Raw genomic sequence first — 19047 nt, forward strand, 5'->3', positions numbered from 1 at the left:
AGCACCAGCAAATCAGCAAGAAAAGCCAGGGAATTTCTGTCAGGAAAGCATCCAGCTACGAACCCTGCCATCCTCCCGCAGGCCCAAGTTAATTAGGGCTAATTCGCAAGCAGACAACACAAACCACTCTCCATCACACACGGGAGAACGAGCTGCTCAGGGACAGGCAGAAAAAATCTTCCTGCCGTGAAACATTTGCATTCAGGGCCTGGGAAACCAAAGAGCAACAGAAACATTAAGAACCAGACAAAAGAAAAAGCCAGGCCCCTCGTAGTGTCCTGTCCGACGCACCACTGGCTGAAGAGCCCCCACCCTGACGCCGGGAGCCCTGAGACTTTTGGGGAACTCCTTGGGGTGGGGGGCTGAACTTGGCTGCACAACCGCCCCCCTATCCCCATGCTTCAGGCTTGTTCCTGACAAACTTTGCCCGTTCGTCCTGCCGAGCCCCGTCTCTTGTGCAGCGAGCGTGGTGGAGGTGACAACTCCTCGCTCCCAAGTGCCAAGGCCCTGCCCCAGCAGCAGCTGGAGCAGGAGCTTAAAGCTGCGCCTCGTGCTCAGACGCTGAGGGCCTGGAGCAAGAATTTAAGCAAAAGCCATTTTATCCTCACGCTCAACACATCACTGGCACAGCAGTGAGCAGCTGTGGGAAACCACTGCAGGTGAAAGCGAGATGCTGACAGCTGGGCAGGGAGTACCTGGCACAAGCTTTTGGAGATAAGGAAGACATTGAGATTAGCAGATGTCATATCAAGCAGCTGCGATGAAAATGGCTCTTTTAGGATTAAATATCTGCTATGGAGCTGACTGGGGTATATAGCCACAATATGGCAATCTGGGGCAATAAATTAATCTACATGCTGAACAGAGCCATCCAACTCACCTTCGCTGTCAAACAGCCTGTTTACTCCAGGGATAATGATCTCCTTCCAGGCAGTAAACCAGAGAAGGCAGAAGCCAGCACTGCAAGGGGCCAGTGCGAGTCTCTGCACTGCTAAGGAGAGGCCAGGAAAAAGACCTCAACCCCAGCGCTTGGGAGAAGTGACTTTCTCTCCACCACCCACACCTCTGCTCTCCGTTCCCTTCATTAGAAAATAAGAATAACAGCAGCACCTCTGGTAAGCACTTCTCAGGCAGCTGTAAGAGTACAAACCATGGCATGCCACTCTCACGCCAGACCCCAGCACAGAGGGTGAGCTTCAGCCATAAACATGCTGTTCTTTTAAGGAAAAAACATGTGGTGGAAGACTTTGGAGGAAAATAGAGATTTCGCCATTTCCCTCCACCAGATAGCTCTGGTTACCTAGGAACAGACACACTTCTCTAATGCAGCCAGTTCTTCTCATCAAGCACAGGATGAGTATTTATTGTCTTGTGATCAGGAGAAAAACACAAACAAAAAACAGAGCTCCACAAGTGATGTGAAACATGGCACACATACATGCCATGTGATGCCAAACAAAACCAGAAGCCAGGTCCAGGTCAATGGTGTTAAGAACTCTTAGAAATCTAATGTAAACATTTAAAACCATACAGAGGAGTCAAAAAAAAAAAAAAAGCCATGGTAGTTCAGGCAGCACGTTGAGTCAACTATCTGGAATTACGGTTTCTGGCATCAAATAGGATGGAGGGGGGATGAGAGACGGTAGATCCCAGAGAGGTTCGTTTAAGCTCTGTAGAGATCTCAGGCAGTGTGTGCTAATGGGTTGCGATTTTGGTGTCTGGCTCCCACCATTTTGGTCCTAAGCACTCCTCCTCCTTGCATCAAGCATTTTCAATGTGACTGGATGTGGCTGCTTCAAAAGAGTGCCCCAGATTATCCCGGGGGGGGGGGGGGAGAAGCAGGGCACAGAGTCCCCGGCAATGCTTCTCCTCTTGGTTCCTTTGCAATCTCCAACCTGAGACACTAAAAAGGACAGATACCAATCGCTTTTGAAATATTTTGGCAAGAGGCTGAGGACAGCGAGGGGCAGGGCCAGAGGGAGCGTGGTACATGGGTGCACCATGTTCTGGTTTCCACGTCTGGCCAACCTCACATTCAGCCCCAGTAACCTTCCCTCACTCCCCCGTAGTGCAATTGTATTTCCAGGCAGATAACCGACAGGCAGTTCTTTTATCACTCTGATGGCAAGCGACAAAGAACACTTAAAATTACACTTGACACAAGACAAAGGCACCTGATCGCATTATCAAGCATTTAAGTCGTGTTCTGTTATGAAGGCTTCAAGCACTCATACTTACAAGCACATTGCACACTCGCAAGAAAAAAAACCTCGTGTTGGGAGCACATTAAATATCCCAGACCCAACAAAAGGCTGGTTCTGCAGCAGGGTGTCAGTGTTGCTTGTAAATGGAAATTCAGGGAGGCTCTGCCCTCTGATTTAGGTTTGCTTTTGCTTTGGCCCTAGTAACAAAGGTGTCATGCAGACTCCAAGCTGTACTTCACTTAGTATTTACAGTATGACACAGGAAAAGTTAATAGAGCAAACGGGAAGTTCTGCAGGGGTGATGTGGAAGGAAGAATTCTCCTTTGTGAACTAATAGTTTATTAGATAAGGCACATGTAGAGACAGTTTTCAAAAGATCACTTGCAAATCAATTCCACCTAGCTAGAACAACCTCTCTGTCCTTTTCCAGGAGCCAACTTTGTTTTCCAGTTACTCAGTGTGAATTTGGAGCAGCTCCACTTACACCAGAACACCTCTGGCATCCCATCTGCAGCCTGCCAAGCCGGGCTGGCTCTGGGTCTGACCCACAGAGTGCCCAACACCTCCCAAGTCCTGCAGTGGAGCACTCTGTCCTTCACAGGATCAATGGCTGAAACTTTCAGAGCTGAAGACTTTGAACACTCACTCCCTATAAAAATATTGGGAACTGACCTCCCAGTTTTGACAGGTTTGAAAAAATTCACAGCAGGCTGTTGAAGGGGAAGAAAACACCGCAGCCTTTGCTGCTTGGATCGCTGTGGACACAGGGGAATTGGATGGCTCAGGCTACAGGAGCCCTGGTGTGCATGCACAGAATGGAGATGAACGACATGACAGGTGCTAGCTCTCAGGAAAAACAATCCCTCCCAACAGCTTCATCCTTACTTTAGCCAATTCTTGGAGAAAGGCAAAAATTTCTCCCTGCTCATACATGGAAGGAAAGTGCTGCCAGCTACACAGAGGCAGACCAGGTCTGCACAGCTAACATCAGTTACAAGGACTAAGAAGCTTTCCTTGGTCAACCAGACCCCACTGCATGTTTGGATTTCAACTACATCGGTAGAAGGCAGAATTAAAACTCTTCATTGTAACAGAACTTCTCCCAAAGCACACTGGGGTCCCAGCACTGAGATCAAAGCTACCTTGCATCCGGCTACTGGCTGGGAGCTCAGAAAAAAGGGTGTCCCAGCAGGGCAAGGTGTGTCCTGTGGGGCATTTCTTGGGTCAGCACAAAGCCTGGATGCCACATAGGTGGAATTTAGATGGCATAGAGATCTCGCGCTGCCCGCCTGTAACGGGGTGAGCATCACCCAGGAGGCCAGGTCCAAAGCCCAATGTCAGCAAGCTTTTCAAGAGTTTCCAGTGGGCTTTGGATCAGGCTTTTAGCAAGCAATCATTAACCAAATGAGATGAATCTGCACCTTTGAAGCACACAGATCTAGAAAAAACATTTAGCAGCAGGGAAAACAAGACTTCTAGCATAGCAGTAGCCCTAGCCAGGCAAATGAAAACTCTTGTGGACTTTACATCTGAACAACACTCACCCGCAGCGAGCACTGTTATCTAAAGGATTCCTCACCAGAGTGCGCAAGCAAATGAGGTGGTAGTTTTACAAATACCTTCGATATCACTAGTACCAAATAATTTAGGCGTTGCATTTCCCTTAGAGTGAAAAATTCCAGATTATTCATCCGGGAGAGTAAACACCAGTTGCTACTACCGGTCTGATTGTGTTTGTTACAATTACAGATGACTTGGGGGCGTGCCATGCATGTGATGAAAACTAAGCAGGGCAGGGAGGCCAGAGAAGGAGCAATCGCAGTGGTGTTCACCGTCGTAGGGAAGTCAGCGTTTTTTGCATGGGGTCATGAAATGATTCCCTCAAGCAGGGCAGTGAACGGTCGGTTCCTCAGTCTGCAACGAGGCAAATACTGGTAACTCAATGCAAACGAAAAACTTTCTGATGCAGCCGTGCAGAGCTCCAGAGGGGTCAAGGGCTGACAGCACGTATCTTCTGCAGTGATGAGACAAAAACCAAAAATGTCCCCAAGGTGACCGGGGTGCTTGGCAGGGGAATGCAAATGATCTTTTCAAATAACAATAATAAAAAGATCAAAAAGAAGAGAATCCAGGCAGTTTGCAGCTGTTGCTGCTTAAGGCCATTGGTTTCCCGGGGGATAGTTGGGCACTGTGGGATACTCTGGCAGGCTGTTCCCAGAAAAATTGCTGTACTGGGCCTCTCTGCTGGGGGGGTTCCTCCATGTGCCACTGTTCCACTCATCCTGAGCTTTCTGAAAGCTTCCACCAGCCCCTCGGTAGATTTTATGTACCTAATGGATGAAAGAGAGAACAAGAGGAAAGTCAGCAACAGGTACCCACACCGCTTCCTCAGAAGAGCTATAGTTACTTTGATACTGTATTGTGTATTTGTTTCTCTCTGTAAAGACCTATATTTCCAAGGAACAAAAGCACTAAAAATCATAGAATCATAGAATTGTTAAGGTTGGAAAAGACCCTTAAGATCATCAAGTCCAACCATTAACCTATCACTGCCAAGTCCACCACTAAACCATATCCTCAAGCACCACATCTACCCTTCTTTTAAATACCTCCAGGGATGGAGACGCCACCACCTCCCTGGGCAGCCTGTTCCAATGCCTGACAACCCTTTCGGTGAAGAAGTTTTTCCTAATATCCAGCCTAAACTTCCCCTGGCGCAGCTTGAGGCCATTTCCTCTCGTCCTATCGCTTGTTACTAGGGAAAAGAGACCAACCCCCGCCTCACTACAACCTCCTTTCAGGTAGTTGTAGAGAGCGATAAGGCCTCCCCTCAGCCTCTTCCTCTCCAGACTAAACAACCCCAATTCCCTCAGCCGCTCCTCATAAGACTTGTTCTCTAGACCCTTCACCAACTTTGTTGCCCTTCTCTGGACACGCTCCAGTGCCTCGATGTCCTTCTTGTAGTGAGGGGCCCAAAACTGCACACAGTACTCGAGTTGTGGCCTCACCAGGGCCGAGTACAGGGGCACGATCACCTCCCTGCTCCTGCTGGCCACACTATACCTGATACAAGCTAGGATGCTGTTGGCCTTCTTGGCCACCTGGGCACACTGCTGGCTCGTGTTCAGCCGGCTGTCAACCAACACCCCCAGGTCCTTTTCCTCCAGGCAGCTCTCCAGCCACTCCTCCCCAAGCCTGTAGCGTTGCATGGGGTTGTTGTGACCCAAGTGCAGGACCTGGCACTTGGCCTTGTTGAATCTCATACCGTTGGCTCCGGCCCAACGATCCAGCCTGTCCAGGTCCCTCTGTAGGGCCTTCCTGCCCTCCAGCAGATCGACACTTCCACCCAGCTTGGTGTCATCTGCAAACTTACTGAGGGTGCACTCAATCCCCTCATCCAGATCATCAATGAAGATATTGAACAGGACTGGCCCCAACACTGAGCCCTGGGGAACACCACTCGTGACTGGCCACCAACTGGATTTGACTCCATTCACCACCACTCTCTGGGCTCGGCCGTCCAGCCAGTTTTTAACCCAGCGCAGAGTGCACTTGTCCAAGCTGTGAGCAGCCAGCTTCTCCAGGAGAATGCTGTGGGAGACAGCGTCAAAGGCCTTACTAAAGTCCAAGTAGACAATGCCCACAGCCTTTCCCTCATCCACTAAGCGGGTCACCTTATCATAGAAGGAGACCAGGTTAGCGAGGCAGGACCTCCCTTTCATAAACCCATGCTGGCTGAGCCCGATCCCCTGGGTGTCTTGCATGTGCTGCGTAATGGCATTCAAGATGATCTGCTCCATGACCTTTCCCGGCACCGAGGTCAGTCTGACAGGCCTGTAGTTCCTCGGATCCTCCTTCCAACCCTTCTTGTAGAGGGGTGTCACATTCGCTGGTTGCCAGTCATCTGGGACCTCCCCGGTTGACCAGGACTGCTGATAAATGATGGAGAGTGGCTTGGCGAGCTCCTCTGCCAGCTCCCTCAGTATCCTCGGGTGGATCCCATCTGGCCCCATAGAGTTGTGAACATCCAGGTGAAGGAGCAGGTCGGTGACTGCCACCTCTTCAACAACTGGGACTTCATTCTGCATACTATCTCCACCTCCCAGCACAGGGGCCTGACAGCCCTGAGGATGACCAGTCTGACTATTAAAGACTGAGGCAAAGAAAGCATTAAGTACCTCAGCCTTCTCCTCATCTTTCCTGGCAAGGTTACCTTCCGCATCCAACAAAGGAGGGAGATTCTCCCTGGTCCTCCTTTTGTCACTGATGTATTTATAAAAACATCTTTTGTTATCTTTAACGGTGGTAGCCAGTGTAAGTTCCAGCCGGGCCTTCGCCTTCCTAATCTTTTCCCTGCATAACCTCACAACACCCTTGTAGTCCTCCTGAGTCACCTGCCCCTTCTTCCAAAGGCGGTAAGCTCTCCTTTTTCTCTTGAGTTCCAGCCAAAGCTCCCTATTCAGCCAAGCCGGTCTTCTCCCCTGCCTGCTCGACTGACGGCACATGGGGACGGCCTGCTCCTGCGCCTTTGAGACTTCCTTCTTTAATAACATCCAGCCTTCCTGGACTCCTTTGCCCTTCAGGACTGCCTCCCAAGGGACTCTGTTAACCAGACTCCTTAACAATCCAAAGTCTGCCCTTCTGAAGTCCAGGGTAGTGGTTTTGCTGAACCCCTTCCTTACTTCTCCAAGAATCGAAAACTCTATCATGTCATGGTCGCTGAGCCCAAGACAGCCTCTGACCACATCACCCACCAGGCCTTCTCTGTTCGTAAACAGCAGGTCCAGCGGGGCACCTCCCCTGCTTGGCTCGCTTACCAGCTGCATCAGGAAGTTCTCTCCCACACACTCAAGGAACCTCCGAGACTGCTTTCTCTCTGCTGTGTTGTATTTCCAGCAGATATCTGGTAAGTTGAAGTCTCCCACGAGAACTAGGGCTAGAGATTGCGAGACTTCAGCCAACTGCTTGTAGAGTACTTCATCTGTCTCCTCATCCTGGTTGGGTGGTCTGTAACAGACTCCCACCAGGATGTCTCCCTTATCGGCTTTCCCCCGACCCTTACCCATAAGCACTCAACCTTATCATTACCGTCATTGAGTTCTAGACAGTCAAAACACTCTCTAACATACAAGGCTACACCTCCACCTCTCCTTCCTTGCCTGTCCCTTCCAAAGAGCTTGTAGCCATCCATTGCAGCGCTCCAGTTGTGTGTCATCCCACCATATTTCCGTGATGGCGACCACATCATAGTTTCCCTGACACATGATGGCTTCCAGCTCCTCCTGTTTATTGCCCATGCTGCGTGCATTGGTATAATTGCACTTCAATTGATCTATCGATCTCTTCTCCAACACAGGCATGCCACCCCTAGGCTCATTCCTAGCAAGCCTGGTTTTATCCCCTTCCCCCTTCATATCTATTTTAAAGCCCTCTCAACGAGGCCTGCTAACTCCTGAGCCAGAATCCTTTTCCCCCTTTGTGACAGGTGAACCCCATCTGTCTCCAGCAGGCCTGGGGCCATGTAAACTGCCCCATGATCAAAAAAAACCAAAATTCCACTGCTGGCACCAGCCTCTGAGCCACATGTTAATGAGATGGGACTTCCTGTTCCTTTCTGTATGTCTCCCGGCTACCGATGGGATGGAGGAAAGCACTACCTGCGCTCCTGATCCTTCAAGCAATCGCCCCAGTTCTCTAAAGTCCCTTTTGATTGTCTTTGCACCTCTCTCAGCTACCTCATCGCTGCTGACCTGAACAACCACTAGTGGATAATAATCGGATGCTTTTACCAGCCTAGGGAGCTTCCTGGTAATATCTCTTATCCTTGTCCCAGGGAGGCAGCAGACTTCCCTATGGGATGGGTCTGGCTGACACATTGGGCCCTCTGTTCCCCTCAGAAGGGAGTCCCCTACGACAATTACCCTTCTTTTTTTCTTACCAGTGGCCGTTGTAATGCGTGGGGCTGACTGGTTCCCTCTAGTCAACCCCTTGGGCGGATCACTGTCCGTATCTTCGTCCTCCTGGCCCTCGGGTTCCAGAGCCCCATACCTATTTTGTAAGGGCACCTGGGGGGGCGAAGTCAGCCGGGAGAGGATTCACCTGCTGCGCCGAGCAGGGATCTGCATCCATCTTCCATCTCTTGGGTCCCCTCCCTCTGCCTGGCGGCACGAGGGCAGGGGGGCCACTCCTTCTCTTGATGCTTCCATCTGGTGTGCTTGTCTCAGGGATGGTAGGGAGTGGTTCCACCAGTCTATCTCCCTCTCGCATTCCCTGATACTCCTCAGTCTCACAACTTCCTCTTTCAGCTCTGCCACCATGCTGAGCAGATCCTCCACCTGCTCACACCTCACACAGGTCCTGTCTCAGGAGCCCTCCATGACTGGAGCAAGGCTCTGGCACTCCCTGCAGCCAGAGACCTGGGTGGCTGCATGTTCTAGTGGGAGTTCTGTCTGTGTTGCCACATGCCTCCTGGTGATAGCTCTTGTCTGAGCGGAGACCATGGCTATGTCTTTTCTGGGAGAGCGTAGACCACGAGGAGAGCTCGCCAGCTGCCTGCTCGCCCTGCCTGCGCGAACTGCTGTACAAACTGCCGCGCCACGCCCTTCCTGACACATCACACCATGTTTGCCCGTCCTAGTCGCTGAACTCCCTAGGGAGCCATTTAAAACTCCCGCCGTTGCCCCAGCAATGCCCAAGCCCTGTCTGCCTCACTCGCGAGAGCGGCCTGTTGTTTTTGGCACGAGGGCCCCACTGGGTTCTTTATCAGGTTCCCTGGCACAGGAAACCCCTGTTTCTACCCCAGTCTAGCACCCAGTCGCAGGACTTACCATTGCTGCCGCTGCGTGCCTCGCCGACTGAGTGCTGCTTCTGGGATCTCCGCGTTTAAATCAATGTGATTTAAATGTATCATCAATGTGATGATATAGTGAACAGAGGTGCAAATAGATAATGTCAACCCAAGACTTGAACCCATTTCAGCCACATGTCTGGGATTCAGGTTGGGGATCCCACAGCGAGGCAGCCAACCCAGGCCAGTGGGCTGAAACCTCTGTAAAACTGGCACTGCTGCTTCAGCAGGGCTTCTGTCTTCTCCCCTCCGCTGCCATCAGTCTACTGAAGCTTTCCAGACAGCCCTACCTCCAAATCCTTCTTTCTGCAGAGAACCAAGGACCACTCCCCATCCTGCCACCCAGTCCCCACTGCAGGCCATCTCAAGATACTTCACCTTTGCCATCAATGAACATCCCAATCGGCAATGAAGCTCGCTTTGAGTGACGTAAAGGAACATCGCCACATGAAATGGTGACAACATCCAGCCCCAGCCGTCTTGTGTAATCTGGATTCATGCTCTAGATACTCTGAGACACACCAACTGATGACACTATAAAACCTTTAAAAGCAGCGACGGCTTACAGTGGCTGCTAAGCTGCCCATTCACATTACTGTGATACAAAGTGCGGGTACGCCAGTCAGAGACATGAGAAGCACCTACCCTTAAAATGCAGATGAGCATTGTGACCGCTGACATTGTAAACATAATGGCAGAAAACAGCATGAACACAGCAGCTGCAGCGTTGGTGCTAAAGAAAGTAACAGCTGCCAACCAGCCACTGGAAGAAATGGAAAGAAAGAAACAGTATCATTATAGCTGTCTTTAAGTGTCCTTATTATCAGAAAGACCATTTACTCATACCCAGAAATTACAAGGCAGCTTTAAAGCTCTTGAAAATGAAAAGAATAATGGAGAAAACAGACAGAATTAAATGCAGCTGAGGCAGGTACTTCCCCAAGATCTCAAGTCTCACTTGCCAGCATCCCTTGCTAATCCAGTCTCAGACCTTTAGGGGACAGCCAGCTGCAGAGACTTTGGGAGGAGAAGATTCATTGCCGAGGTGCTTTTGATTGTGCATCTAGAGACCAGACCTGGGAACAGGGAACAGGAGGCTCCTATGACTTACACTGCATCTCTGTTCCTCTGATGGCAATAACCAGGTAGGGTGACTGGAGAGCATCAGCAGTTAAGAAAACAAAATGCTATACGGAGTACTAGGACTTTCTATTATTTGTAGTTTCAGCAGTAATTGCTCTCAAGTCTCTCAAAGTAGAAAGTTAAAATGCCAAACAATTATAACATAACCAGGGACAGACACTAAAATGCTCCCATTTATTTTAGGACAACTCTCACAATACTTGCTCTATAGGCCAACAGTGAGTCATCATGCACTGCTCCCCATGTGCTGTGAATAATTTGAGGGCAATGCTAAGAGAGAATCAGATGAATCTTGAAACTGGCTGCTTAAATGGTAAAAAGAAACGGATATTGTAGGAAGGTGCTACAAAGGACAAGCAGGTGAAGATACCCGACTTCTGCCAGTACAGCAATGAAAACAGAACTGTGTACTCCAAGAGCAAATATAATTATGCCACAGAGCAAAACAGAAAGCTTCTTTCACTCCACCCTGTACAGACTTCCCAGAGGTGTCTCAAAAGTTCACATAAACAGCCCACGGCCTGAAACTCTCAGTCACGGATGCTGAGTGCTCAGCCATAAGACTGTAGGAGCATCCTGCTTACCAAGCTCCCCATCCGGAGAAACCAATCGCCTGCAGGATCGTGAGAAGAAACTGTGCACCAAGGATGAAGAAAAAGGCCATAAAATTAAATGAGCTGTCCGACCTGTGAAGGAAGAGAGGAAGTTAGGGGGAGATTGGCACCTCATGTTGCTTCACACTGATGTTTGACCCCATCACATGCAAACCCTCGAATGTGGTATCTCAGAAGAGATCCCCTACACCGATATACTTTGAAAGCTATTCCTCGTTCCCTGGCAGTGAAAGCATGCAGATCCATGAATCATCAGCACCTAATCTCTTCCGATAAGTCTGGCTCCTGCAATTGCTCTACCAAAGTAATTGCATAGATAGATGACAACATGAGGCAAAGCAGTCTCCTGCAGAACAAAGAATACCTGAATCATTTCTCTGACCAAACATCTGAAGACAGCACAGCCTGACACCTGTGCAGCTCAGCCACTGGCAAGTAGGCACAAGGGCACCTGAACACTGGCAGGCAAAGTTTGCCCATACGCTAAAAGTGATCACTGAACATGACAATTCCAGCTGGGAACGTCTCAGTGGCTTCTTATCATTGTGCTTACACACCCACAGTCAATAATGCAGCACTAGGACATACTAGGAAGAAAAACAGCCACAAGAAAAGTGGGTAGTACTCTGTCCGGGTGTCATGGTTCAGCCTCAGTTGGCAACTAAACACCACGCAGCCACTCGCTCACTCCCCCCCACCCCTGTGGGATGGGGGAGAGAATCGGAAGAGCAAAAGAACTTGTGGGTTGAGATAAGCACAGTTTAATAATTACAATAAAATAATAATTATAATAATGATTATAATCATAATTACAATAATGATAATATAAAATGGAAAGGGGAAAAAAGGGGAAAAAACCACGGAAACACAAACGATACAGCCACTCACCACCTGCCAACCAATGCTGCCCGTCCCCGAGCCACGATTGCTGCCTCCCTCCCCCGGCCAGCCCCTCCCAGTTAACATACTGGGCATGACGTTACATGATATGGAATATCCCTTTGGTCAGTTTGAATCCGCTCTTAGCTGTGCCCCCTCCCCTCCCGGCTTCTTGTGCACCCAGCAGAGCATGGGAGGCTAGACATGTCCTTGACTAGTACAAGCGCTACCCAGCAACAGCCCAAACATCTGTGTTATCTCAACATTGTTTCCATGCTAAGTTCAAAGCCCAGCACTATGCCAGCTACAGTGAAGAAATTTAACTCTATCTCAGCTAAAACCACAACAGTATCCACCCCTTATTCCATATCATTTACATCATGCTCAGGTCCCATACTATCCAATACAATTTCAATAATCCCTACCCACCCTCTCATCCTTTAACAGAATATACAGATTTCATTTATCATTCCCCTAGTCTATGAACCACCCCTGCAAAATGTCTGTGAGACGTCCATTGAGTTCGATTAGTCCAAAACTTTGGGTTTCATCTATTGTAAGAGTCTTTCAGAGAGGTGCTGTGTGTGGCGTTGGATTGTTGCATACTGAAGTCTGTCCTTGTTCCATCACCGCTGCACTGTTAGTCATTGTTCTATCACTGCTGCACTTCGCTTGGTTAAATTGAAAGTTCTTTTTATTATGATTAATTTGGGAGATTCCCACCATGATACCATTGATATGGCATACAGCAACCATAGTAGTGACGACATACAACATTATATAGCAATTAACAGCATATTATTCAGTTCACTGGCTGTTTTCACCCAAAAAATCAAATCCCCTTGAAGCACACACCGAACACCTCCATCCTCCCGCATCACCCACCAAGTGCACCCAGGTCCTCAAGCAAAAGCAATCCCACGAATGGGTTTGCCTCTGCCAGAGGCAGGAAGAACCCAGACTGTTTTGCCCAGCATACTTTTTGCGTGCACTACAGGGACTCTATCCCCTTCCACAGTATGTAGGATTTCTGACTGGGCAGGGCCAGCTCGCCTGGCAGATCCCCTCGTGTTGACTAACCACGTGGCTTTTGCTAAATGTGTATCCCAGTGCTTGAATGTCCCACCCCCCGTTGCTCTCAGTGTAGTTTTTAACAGTCCATTGTACCGTTCAATTTTCCCAGAGGCTGGTGCGTGATAGGGGATGTGATACACCCACTCAATGCCGTGCTCTTTGGCCCAGGTGTCTATGAGGCTATTTTGGAAATGAGTCCCGTTGTCTGACTCAATTCTCTCTGGGGTGCCATGTCGCCACAGGACTTGTTTCTCAAGACCCAGGATAGTGTTCCGGGCAGTGGCGTGGGGGACAGGATATGTTTCCAGCCAGCCAGTCGTTGTTTCTACCCTTGTAAGCACATGGCACTTGCCTTGGCGGGTCTGTGGGAGTGTGATAGAGTCAATTTGCCAGGCCTCCCCATATTTATATTTCAGCCATCGTCCCCCATACCACAGAGGCTTTACCCGCTTCGCTTGCTTGATTGCAGCGCATGTGTCACATTCGTGGATAGCCTGTGCAATAACATCCATGGTCAAGTCCACCCCTCGATCACGAGCCCACCTGTATGTTGCATCTCTCCCTTGATGGCCTGAGGTGTCATGGGCCCACCGAGCTAGAAATAGTTCACCCTTATGCTGCCAGTCCAGATCCACCTCAGCCACTTCAGTCTTGGCAGCCTGATCCACCTGCTGGTTGTTCCGATGTTCTTCAGTGGCCCGACTCTTGGGGACGTGAGCATCCACATGACGTACCTTTACAACCAGATTCTCTACTCAGGCAGCAATATCTTGCCACAATGTGACAGCCCAGATGGGTTTGCCTCTGCGCTGCCAGTTGCTTTGCTTCCACTGCTGCAGCCAGCCCCACAGGGCATTTGCCACCATCCAGGAGTCAGTATAGAGACAGAGCACTGGCCACTCTTCCCGTTCAGCAATGTCTAAGGCCAGCTGGATGGCCTTTACCTCTGCAAACTGGCTCGATTCACCTTCTCCTTCAGCAGTTTCTGCTACTTGTCGTGTAGGACTCCATACAGCCGCCTTCCATCTCCGGTGCTTTCCCACAAGGCGACAGGACCCATCAGTGAACAGGGCATACTGCTTTTCATCTTCTGACAGTTTGTTATAGGGTGGGGCTTCTTCAGCACGTGTCACCTCCTCCTCTGGTGATAATCCAAAGTCTTGGCCTTCTGGCCAGTCCATAATCACTTCCAAGATTCCTGGGCGACTGGGGTTTCCTACTCGAGCCCGCTGGGTGATCAGTGCAACCCATTTACTCCACGTAGCATCAGTTGCATGGTGTGTAGAGGGGACGTTTCCTTTGAACATCCAGCCCAGCACTGGCAGTCGGGGTGCCAGGAGCAACTGTGCCTCAGTACCAACCACTTCTGAAGCAGCTTGGACCCCTTCATATGCTGCCAATATCTCTTTTTCAGTTGGAGTATAGCGGGCTTCGGACCCTCTGTATCCCCGACTCCAAAACCCTAGGGGTCAACCTCGGGTCTCCCCATGTGCTTTCTGCCAGAGGCTCCAGGTAGGGCCATTCTCCCCGGCTGCAGTGTAGAGCACATGTTTTACATCTTGTCCTGCCCGGACTGGCCCAAGAGCTACTGCATGGACTATTTCTCGTTTAATCTGTTCAAAGGCTTGTCGTTGCTCAGGGCCCCATTTGAAATCATTCTTCTTCCGGGTCACTTGATAGAGAGGGCTTACGATCAGACTGTAATTGGGAATATGCATTCTCCAAAAACCCACAACGCCCAAGAAAGCTTGTGTTTCCTTTTTGCTAGTTGGTGGAGACATGGCTGCTATTTTGTTGATCACATCCATTGGGATCTGACGATGTCCATCTTGCCATTTGATTCCTAAGAACTGGATCTCTCGCGCGGGTCCCTTCACCTTACTTGGTTTTATGGCAAAACCAGCCTTCAGAAGGATTTGGACTATTTTCTCTCCTTTCTCAAAAACTTCTCCCGCTGTGTTGCCCCACACAATGATGTCATCAATGTATTGAAGGTGTTCAGGAGCTTCTCCCTGTTCCAGTACAGTCTGAATCAGTCCATGGCAAATGGTAGGACTGTGTTTCCACCCCTGGGGCAGTCGATTCCAGGTGTACTGGACGCCCCTCCATGTGAAAGCAAACTGTGGCCTGCACTCTGCTGCCAGAGGGACTGAGAAGAATGCATTAGCAATATCAGTTGTGGCATACCGCTTGGCTGCCTTGGACTCCACTTCATATTGAAGTTCTAGCATGTCTGGCACAGCAGCACTCAATGGTGGAGTGACTTCATTCAGGCCACGATAGTCTACTGTGAGCCTCCACTCTCCATTAGACTTCCGCACTGGCCATATGGGACTGTTAAAGGGTGAGTGGGTCTTACTGATGACTCCTTGGCTCCTCAGTTGGTGAATGAGCTCATGGATGGGGATCAGAGAGTCTGTTGGTGCGATATTGCCGCCGGTGCACTGTTGTGGTGGTGATTGGCACCTGTTGTTCTTTGACCTTCAGCAACCCCACAACAGAAGGGTCCTTTGAGAGGCCGGGCAAGGTAGACAGCTGTTTAGTTTCCTCCGCCTCCAAGGCAGCTACACCAAAAGCCCACCTGTACCCTTTTGGGTCCTTGAAATACCCTCTCCTGAGGCAGTCTATGCCAAGGATGCACGGAGCCTCGGGGCCAGTCACAATGGGGTGCTTTTGCCACTCATTCCTGGTTAGGCTCACTTCGGCCTCCAATACAGTTAGCTCTTGGGATCCTCCTGTCACTCCAGCAATGCTGATGGGTTCTGCCCCTATATAGTTTGATGGCATTAAGGTGCACTGTGCGCCGGTGTCCACTAAAGCTTTATACTCCTGTGGGTCGGACGTGCCAGGCCATCGGATCCACACAGTCCAGTAAGCCCGGTTATCCCTTTCCTCCACCCGGCTGGAGGCAGGGCCCCTCTAGTCCTGATCATAGTGTTCATCACTCACTTCCTGTAAATATTAATCACAAGTGTGTATATTAAAATCAGAGAGGAACTCAGTGCTTCTGCTCCTCTGTCTGAGGAATTGCTTACTGGAAACTGGAGCAGCAGCTCTCCTGGAGAAACTCCCCTGAGTGATTGTTCTCCCTTGCAGCTCACGTACCCGTGCCTCTAGGACTGAGGTAGGTTCTCCATCCCACCTCCTCATGTCCTCTCCGTGGTCACGCAAGTAGAACCATAGGGTGCCCTGTCATGTGTATCCCTTCTCTTGAGCAAAGGGACCCTTACTCCTAATGGCTGAGATACTGGTCTGTACTGGTGGGGAGTAGGATCTATCTTCTTTGAGTTGCTGGAACTCTTGGGATAGTTTCTCCACAGCAGAGACGAGGGAGGAAGAGAGATTTGTGTTGTAATCCTGGAGTCTATCTATCACCTCCGCCACCGTTGGTGTCTCATCATCTTTCCAGGACATCACTGCCAATGAGTTTGCATGTGAAGATGGTGCGCTCCGTACAAACTTCTGCCACATGGGTCATGTGCACTCGGCTTCATCTGGATCTTTGGATGACCGTTGATCATCCAGGTCACCATAAATCACCTCAAGCACAGCTAATTCCCTTAGATACTGGATGCCTTTCTCCATGGTCATCCATTTTCCTCAGCGAAATACATTATCTTCTTTGAAGGGGTACTTTTATTTCTAACCTGACAGGCATCGCCTCCAGAGGCTGAGGGCTTGTGTTCCTTTTCCAATTGCTTTATCAATGCCCCCTTCCCTAGAGAGGGATCCCAGTTGTTTGGCTTCTTTTCCCTCTAGTTCCAGGCTACTGGCCCCATTATCCCAGCATCGGAGCAGCCAGGTGACAATGTGCTCACCTGAACAACAGCCAAAATCTTTCTGTATATCCCGCAACTCACTCAAGGATAGGGATCGGGTAGTTTCCGTTTCTTGTACACATTCTTCCTCTTCCTCCTCTTCTTGTGATGGCCCTGGTTCCTCGTAATCTCTTTCTAAACGAGTTGACTTTCTTTTCCAAGATTTCTTCTTGAGTATAGGGGCGACTGATACTGGCACGGGTTGGTCCTCTGGTTTAGCTGCAACGCTTGGCACTGGGGTTGGAGCAGCTGCAGTATCTGTTGTGAGGGTTTGAGTGGCCGCAGTGCTTGTTGCTTTCCTTGTCTTTTTAGATCCAGAGACCTTCTCTTCCCCTTGGGGGTACTGAATAGTGTTAAATAAGGCTTGATAGGCATGAGCCAGGCCCCAGCACATTGCAGTGATTTGTATCTCTCTGGAATTGCCAGGGTGACAACATACTTCCTCCAAATGTTCTACTAATTTTTCAGGATTCTGCACTTGTTCAGGGGTGAAGTCCCACATCACGGGGGGTGCCCACACTATCCCACATACCCTGCCACGCATAGCTATCGAGCCTTGGGGCAGATCTCTGGATTATAGTCTTAAATTGCTTATTAACCTTAGACAGAACTGAAACCGTCTGCCAAAGCAATACCAACAGCTGTATCTTAACTACCCAAGGATGTTCAAGATACTGAAAAGTTGTTGTAATGAAGGAGGAGACATTACATAAGATGGTAGCTAAGGTGCCATTCTGTATTTCCTCCATAAAAAACCTCTCAGAGAAGGAGGTATAATTGCTAGTTGTCTCCATGAGGTGGTAGCTGAAGTACAGTAACGGCTTCCATGCAAGACCTAAATAACTGATAACGGTCAAGGCCAGTGTTTTAATAACAAATCTCCTAGGCAAAACATCCCCAATCACTGCAGAGCACAGCAAACTACAAAAACCAACAGCAATTTTTAACATGTACTTTACAGTCAGCATGGTAAAGACTGGACAAACTAATATTGAGAGCAGATAAATCAATGCTGTGACCAGAAACTGTTATTATCTCAAACCCTTCGTGCCCCACGTTGGGCGCCAAAATGGACTGTTGTGGTTCAGCCTCAGCTGGCAACTGAACACCACACAGCCACTCGCTCACCCCCCCCCCACCCCTGTGGGATGGGGAAGAGAATCAGACGAGCAAAAGAACTTGTGGGTTGAGATAAGCACAGTTTAATAATTACAATAAAATTATAATTATTGTCATTACTATCATAATTATAATATAATAAAATGGAAAAGGAAAAAAGAAAAAACACAGAAACACAAACGATACAGCTGCTCACCATCCGCCGACCGTCCCCGAGCCGCGATTGCTGCCTCCCTCCCCCGGCCAGCCCCTCCCAGGTAACATACTGGGCATGACGTTACATGATACGGAATATCCCTTTGGCCAGTTTGAATCCGCTCTCTTAGCTGTGCCCCCTCCCCTCCCGGCTTCTTGTGCACCCGGCAGAGCATGGGAGGCTAGACATGTCCTTGACTAGTACAAGCGCTACCCAGCAACAGCCCAAACATCTGTGTGTTATCTCAACATTGTTTTCATGCTAAGTCCAAAGCACAGCACTGTGCCAGCTAGAGTGAAGAAAATTAACTCTATCCCAGCTAAAACCATGACAACGGGGAAATGCAGAAGCACACTTTTGCATCTTTGCAGGCTCCACATCTCTGGGATGTACAGGTTCAGAGGGTCCTGAATATGTGAGGCCCTTTAATTCATGCAGGTTTAACAGGCAGCATGAACATGATCCCAAACAAGAAGGCCGACCCCGTATGTTCATGGTCTCTCTGTCATGGGTTCACTGGGGCACAGCACTGTTTTGCCCAACTTTTGGCTGTGCCACAGAACTGCAGCACAATATCTTCATCCCATTAAACCAGCTACGTCAATGAGCCAGCCTTTCACTGTAAGCCCAGGCACAACTACAACTCCCCAGACTATCATTTTTAATGATACAAATGATTCCCATTCTCTCAGGAACTCAGAGGGCCCATGATTTACAGAAGAGATCTACAAAAAAACCCACTTCAGTTGCTTATGAGGCATCTTGGTGCAAGGGGGAGTTTACAAAACAGCTCTAGCCACTCCCAGCTCCTGCTCAAACCCTGAAAAGTAATTAAAATAATAAACATTAAAATATTATTTTAATGTTTATTAGTATTCTAGCCCCTAATGCCTAAAGAGGAGATGAGGGAGGCAGGACCCCAGGCTCTGGAGGGGTCAATGCTGTGGACCCTGACTAGCCTGAGACAAGTAGAAAAGCCTCCAGCCAGACCTCTGCTGCCCTGAGCTGCGTGCATTGGTGTGGTTGTCTGTCATCTTTTGAAAAAGATGGCCACAGAGATGCTGTGAAAGAAATTTGCCATCCTGGAGGATCCTCATGATCCCACCCTTCAAATATCACCTCAGAATATGGCAATGTGAAAGAAATACTTTAA

The 19047-nt window shown here is 49.3% G+C and overlaps 1 protein-coding gene across 7 annotated transcripts in view; it reads right to left on the reverse strand.

The window, feature by feature from the left end:
• Positions 1-1328: 1328 nt before the first annotated feature.
• The window catches only part of SCAMP4 (secretory carrier membrane protein 4), a 32230-nt gene continuing 14511 nt past the window's right edge, over positions 1329-19047 (reverse strand). For 6 of the 7 annotated variants that reach the window (XM_064469889.1, XM_064469891.1, XM_064469890.1 and 3 more), the window contains exons 6-8: positions 10779-10880; positions 9697-9814; positions 4217-4534 (exon numbers count right to left, since the gene is read on the reverse strand). In XM_064469889.1, the coding sequence (XP_064325959.1) occupies positions 4358-4534; positions 9697-9814; positions 10779-10880 (397 nt within the window). In that variant the 3' untranslated portion in view covers positions 4217-4357. Of the gene's footprint in view, positions 4535-9696; positions 9815-10778; positions 10881-19047 lie in introns of all 7 variants that reach the window. The other variant, XM_064469892.1, reaches the window with a different exon arrangement.

Source organism: Phalacrocorax carbo, chromosome 19, assembly GCF_963921805.1.
Source record: "Phalacrocorax carbo chromosome 19, bPhaCar2.1, whole genome shotgun sequence".
NCBI lineage: Eukaryota > Metazoa > Chordata > Aves > Suliformes > Phalacrocoracidae > Phalacrocorax > Phalacrocorax carbo.